This window comes from Hemicordylus capensis, chromosome 5 (assembly GCF_027244095.1).
Source record: "Hemicordylus capensis ecotype Gifberg chromosome 5, rHemCap1.1.pri, whole genome shotgun sequence".
In the NCBI taxonomy this organism is placed as follows: domain Eukaryota; kingdom Metazoa; phylum Chordata; class Lepidosauria; order Squamata; family Cordylidae; genus Hemicordylus; species Hemicordylus capensis.
This window is the reverse complement of record NC_069661.1, coordinates 112,806,492-112,812,491: the sequence shown is the minus strand read 5'-3', so window position 1 is coordinate 112,812,491 and position 6,000 is coordinate 112,806,492. Positions and strand designations below refer to the sequence as shown.

General features: G+C 40.6%; 1 protein-coding gene across 1 annotated transcript in view; it reads right to left on the bottom strand.

Moving 5' to 3' along the window:
• Positions 1–305: 305 nt before the first annotated feature.
• The window catches only part of SEPSECS (Sep (O-phosphoserine) tRNA:Sec (selenocysteine) tRNA synthase), a 48,262-nt gene continuing 42,567 nt past the window's right edge, over positions 306–6,000 (bottom strand). The window contains exons 10-11 of the mRNA XM_053258119.1: positions 3,943–4,033; positions 306–3,618 (exon numbers count right to left, since the gene is read on the bottom strand). Coding sequence (XP_053114094.1) covers positions 3,351–3,618; positions 3,943–4,033 — 359 coding nt within the window. The 3' untranslated portion in view covers positions 306–3,350. The remainder of the gene's footprint in view (positions 3,619–3,942; positions 4,034–6,000) is intronic.

Below are 6,000 nucleotides of genomic sequence, written 5' to 3'. Positions count from 1 at the left end.
AGAGGAGCAACTGGAGCTGCCAGGAACCGGAGACAGCTGCGCCTCATTTGGTGCCCCTCTGGCTCGTTAGGATGGGCCGCTACTGGAAGAAAGTCACCTAATCCAAGTTAGCAGCTACATGTGATCACTTCACTGTATGATGAAAACCACCTCATAGGAGAATTTAAGAGACATAGAAATGTGTCAATAAAGAGGTCTGTTGAGCCATCCTCTCACAAATATGATACAAATATATGAAAGTTAACTTGGGGGTGTGGGGGCTGACCGGAGGGATGCAGCAGGTTGTAACACACTTGCACTAAACATACCGATCACAGATATTTTATTTGTTTAAGTAAGAAGACTGGTGTGGTCCATCCAAATTTACCTGAGAACATCAACTGATACCAGTTATAGTAGACTCATGTCAGCACAACCCATTAAAAATCAAACCTGATTATTTTCATTAAGCACATTGTGTATACAAAAGGTAGATTTATACATTACTTCATGGTTACCATTTTCTCCTGGCTGGGTCTCCCATGTTGTAAAGATAAAAATCTAAATTTGGTCATGGAACAGAAGGTTATCATGCCAGTGCCTAGGAGGTGCACTAGCAGAGCCAGGGGGACAACTTCTAACTTGACCAACCAATTAGTGCTACCACTGCAACATGGGAATCAGTCATAGGAAAGCAGCAAGTATGTTATGGAGGGAATATTCCAATCAGCCCAAAGTTTTCTATTCTGGTTTCTATTCTGAGCAACTATTACATGGAATGAAAGGCATAATCACTTGACTCCATCATCAAGAACAATACAGGTGGACCTCCTTACTTGCGATGGTTCTATTTGACAGCAGCACCACAGATATGGAAACTGCGAAAAAGGAAGCATTGATCTCTATGGGATTGTGGGGGTTCCGTTCCCAGTTGGCCGTTTTCAGCCGGAAATGCCCCCAAATCGGCTGGAAATGGCTGGAAACGAGCCAGTTTGGGGGGGGGGAAGCTCCTTGCCTGTCTTTGCTGCCCCCCCACAAGTCACATTGTGCCCCCAAATGGCCAAAAATGGCCAAAAAATCACACTACCCCACTTTTTGACAGAAGCAATTTTGTGGCTCAGAGTCCTAAAATGGTGGCCAGAAATTACCTCCACAGTCATTTCCGGCCATCCACAGATACGCAAGGTCAATGTGTTGTGTTTTTTCTGTGTATGCCGAGGTTGGGTGTCATTTCTCTGACCGCAGATATGCAAAACCGCAAGCACGGAGGTCCACCTGTACCTGTTTGTCAGATGTTTTCAAATAAGAAATATACCATGCACTGAAAATTAAAATGCTTTTCAATAAAGCCATTTTCACTCTCACACAAAAGGGCTTTCCTGAAATATAGTTCCTAAGGAAGAAAACTGTTTTACAATTTGTTTAAAACTGTATCTGCAGTCTTCAATTAAACAGAAGTCACCTGAACAAAAATGAAAACAAAACTGACTCCCTAACAACTGAATGGGTTTCTTAGAGACAAATAAAGTCAGTTTCAATATTTCTCATTCACTAACAAATGTGAATGTGTAAACACAAAATATCCCCCCCCCCGCAAATATCAATTTAAAAAGAAACAGCATAATATAGTGCCAAGAGCAAGTGCTTTGTTAAATTTGGAACCTGTCAAGTAACCACAGATAAGTATATCTAAAATAATCAATTCCAAAGATTCTCTGTACTAATGCTATCTAATGCTGCTCTCAAATCAATGAATGCAGCATAAAGCTAGGATTTATATTTGTGTAGTTTTGATGTTGTTTACTTTTTCTTTAGTTCTTGTATTGTTTTTTTGTATTAGCCAATGGCTGAGCAATAAATATGTAACTTTAACACTCTGAATAATCAATGTCATGAACCAATATCTTGGTATTAAAAAAATCTTTGATAATTTCTACATCATACTTCTTCAGCGTTGAGGTCACAACACCGTGATGACAGTTACTTTGTTTGGAGGCACTGGGAATATTGAGACTGGTCATGCAGGCAGCACCATTGAAGACAAAAAAGGGCACAAAAGGCACAGGATAGGGAGTTTCTCCATGAGGGGCCATTATATACCACCACCGCACCCTCACCTCAGTGTCTGGCTACCGTAGGTTTTCAAAGCCAGAAGTAGCATGGCATAACCAAAGGCTCAAAGCTGAACTGCAGCTGTTCTAATTCGCACTAGGTATTATATCCAGGAGAAGCTACTCAGTTCCCTTTCAAACTGTTGATGCTGCTTTAAATTCTTTCAGGGGCTAAGGTGGAGAAACAGCAATTGCACAAATGTGCTGAAAACCAATAATTTGCACACATATGGCAATACCTGCACTAAGGTTATTAGAAAAAGGCTGAAGGCACAATACAGCAGGATATTATCCATCATAAGTCCCACTGAAATGAATGAAGGCTGCTCAAGAGCACTGCTAGGATTTTCTTGCGCAGCTTGCACCTGTTTCAGTGGGCCTCATGCAGAAGTTCATGCAAGATAGTGCTGAATAAAGCAAGTCAGAGAGGCAGAATATTATGGAAATGAACAGAAAGTTCAAACTCAGTTTATAAGCTCTTTTATCAATGTGGTAGCCATTGAAATATTGGAATTTTGTGAGTGCAGTTCCATGCAGAAGTTTGGTTTGTATGAAGTGGTACCCACTCTGTTGTAGCATGATAGAACCAAGTTTAACGACGCTAGATAAGCACTCTAAAAATGAAGTTGATAAAATTAATGCAACCAAAACGTTGAAGGTGGGGATAGGTCACACATATTTGGACAATAGAGGAAATACCTTAGAGGGTACTAATGTAGTACAAGTGACAAATAGACACAACACAACATGGTATTACATTATCAGTTGATTTCATAACAGCAAGCAACAATTTAAAAAAATCATAGTGCAGCTAAGCTGCAATTGCAAAAGCAATGCTTCCCAAATGGAATAGCACCCATATGGTACCATTTTTGGTGGCTACTACAATAATGTATGAACTGACTCTTTATACACATACACACACACACACACACACACACACACACGTTTCAGATCTCAAATGCTTGTCCTTTCTAGCACAATGCCGTGGCTCCCTCTAGACAGATTTACAGGAGTTTTACACAGTATGAGGGGCTTGTACTCAATACAGATGCTAATTTTGCTTAGAACACTCCAAAATGTTCTCCATGAGTGGGACCTTCTCTTATGCAAGTCCCAATGAAAAGAATGATGGAGCTTGTGTAGAAGAGGGTCCTGTCAGATTGTGCCCTTGCTCACTCATATTTTGGTTACATTTTCATTAATTGCACAAAACAGTCCTGATAAAAATTTAATAAACAGGAAATTATCTGCCATAATCTAGTTTTTGGCATCAGCTATATTGCATTTTTGCATATTGGATACAACTTCTTCATTTACTACAACCATATCTTTTTCATTGTTCTTTCCTTTAGTTAGAGCTTTCAAACACTTATCCAGTCTCTTCAAGAACACATCTACATCTTGTTTTGTCATTCCAATAGCTGAAGCAGCATTGAGGTATGCACAGTGGTATTTGTCTGTGTGGGACATGAAGCCTTTGAAAGTGTAGCCACTCACTGTTTGCAGAGACCCAAGGGGAACCACCCTGAAAACAAACAAAACTAAGTTAAATATATAAATAGAAAGCACAGATCTGCTTGACCTGTGAACAATTTAGGGCCAGTTCCATTAATTCGCATCAAATAAAACCTGCCAAGGCTACAATTCTGTGTGCACTTGCCTGCGAAAGAGCACCACTGAAATAGAAATTAACTTCCGAGTAAACATAAACGCAATCAGGCTGCATGTGATCTCTGTCCTGTCAGACTCTGCACATGGTTTGGGACAACTTGGAGACTTAACTTTTGTTGCTCACTGAAATTTTGATTAGATATATTTCTGAATCGGGGACATTAGTGGAAATGCTTACCTTGCTCCAGAAACTTGTCTGGTGAAAAGCATAGACCCAAGTTGTGTAATAGCTGTATTACTTTGTTCATCTAGTTTCTTAAGCGACATAGCTGAAAATACAAGGAACTGTGTTCTATAAAATAATCTTCACCAAAAAAACAAGAGAAACACATTTCTATAATAGTAAGTTGGAAGTTTTGCAAAAAGGTTATCTAAACTATATAGTGGGGGTGTGGGGTGTGTGTGAGAAAGCGAGAGAAAGGCAAAAATACTGAAAATGTTTTAATACTGAAAACGTTTAAATTTTAGTTGAGGCATGCCCTCAACTCCTGCCTGTAGGCTTCCAGCGGCATCTGGTGGGCCACTGTGTGAAACAGGATGCTGGACTAGATGGGCCTTGGGCCTGATCCAGCGCGGCTGTTCTTACGTTCTTAAGAGTGGGCTTGTGCTCTCTCTCCTTTCCTCTTTCCATCTCTACTGTAAAATTCTACCTGCCTTTCTCAGACTTCTGCATGGAATCTGCATTACAAAGTATCTTTCCAAATGGCTGCCTTATTTATGATGTATATATTTCCAGTTCAGGACAGTGGAAATTGCTATGGCCCCAGAGTACATTAAATGGTCTAATTTGGGATTGGCCCCATGTAAAGTAGTTAGGCTACACATTTTAAGATGCAAGAAAGTGATCTCTACCAAATGGCATCAGTTCTAGCCATGTACATCATGATGTAATTAATGCCCCCATTAGCCCTTTTTGGAGGGATCTGAAAGGGGTTACGCCCCAATGAAGTCAGTCAGATTGGACAGTGTGGTATTATGTATGCTATTCCCCAACAGGTTCTTCTGATTTCATCCATATACCTTATTATTGGCCGTGAAAGGAGATGGGGTGGGGTGGGGGGCTGTTACCCCCTAAATGCCCCAAGAGCTGCTCATAAGACTGGCAGTTTTGGAAATGCCAGAACTAGTTTAACTTGTCTAGATAAACAAACCTCCTCTACCTTATGATGTATTTTGACATGGGCTCTTGCACTGTTACATGTACACAAAAACTTTCCCCATGCACTGGGACCTATTTGGGACTTGTAGAGAGATGTGCAGGAGCGCCATCTCGGGGTGGGGGGAGCAGCAGCCACCCAGCACAAATAGAACCAGCCCTATATAATCACCACCAGGGGCGTATCTAGGGTGGGGCAGGCAGGACACGTGCCCTGGGCGCCACTTGAAGGGCCCTAGGCCATGCCAGGCCACGCAGAGGCCATTTGAGCATGCACGGTAGCCATTTTGTTTTCAGCGGCCATTTTTAAATATATATCTATTTTAAAAATGGCCATTGCACATGCTCAAATGGTCCCTGTGAGGCCCTAGAGGCCAACAGGGGGAGAGGGAACCTTTGCATGCCCCCCATGGCCTTTAGGAAGCCCCCAGAAGGGGCTACAAGTAATATTTTTTAAAAATTAATATAATATATTGTACACATATTCAGTTTGGCACTATGTACAGAGAGTCAGGGCTTGTGAATAATGAGCTGAAGCTTATGTGCTAGAATTATATTCATTTGCTCTTACTTTGCTTCTTGTGATAAGTGAGTTAAATGTGATGTCTTAATAATATGGCTATTAATGGTGAGTTTGTCTTTGAATCGGTGTGAAATCCTTAGTATTAAGGCCCACTGGAAGTTTCTTGCTCTCTTTCTCTCATTTTAACCGTCTTTCTGAAATACTAGAATATATTCCAAGCAGAGACACAGTTTACTCTGCATATCCTTTAATTATTTCCAGAGTATATGGGGAAAGTCAAATTCTCCATTTATTTTTAAAACTTATGTAATAGTGATGCTACAATGCATAGTAGAGAATTAGACAGGCACTTCTGTTTAGTTTTCCAAGTACACCTCCACATAGTATTTGGGTGTTTCATGAGCCCCAGCATACTGAAATTTGTAGTTTTCCAGCATTTTTTGGTCTGGCTACATGCACTGCTAAATAGTTTTTGAAATATTAAAAGATTAGCGAGCTTGACTTGTATTTTTCAGCTGATATTATGGTAAAGTTATCTGAAAGATGTGTGTCAGATG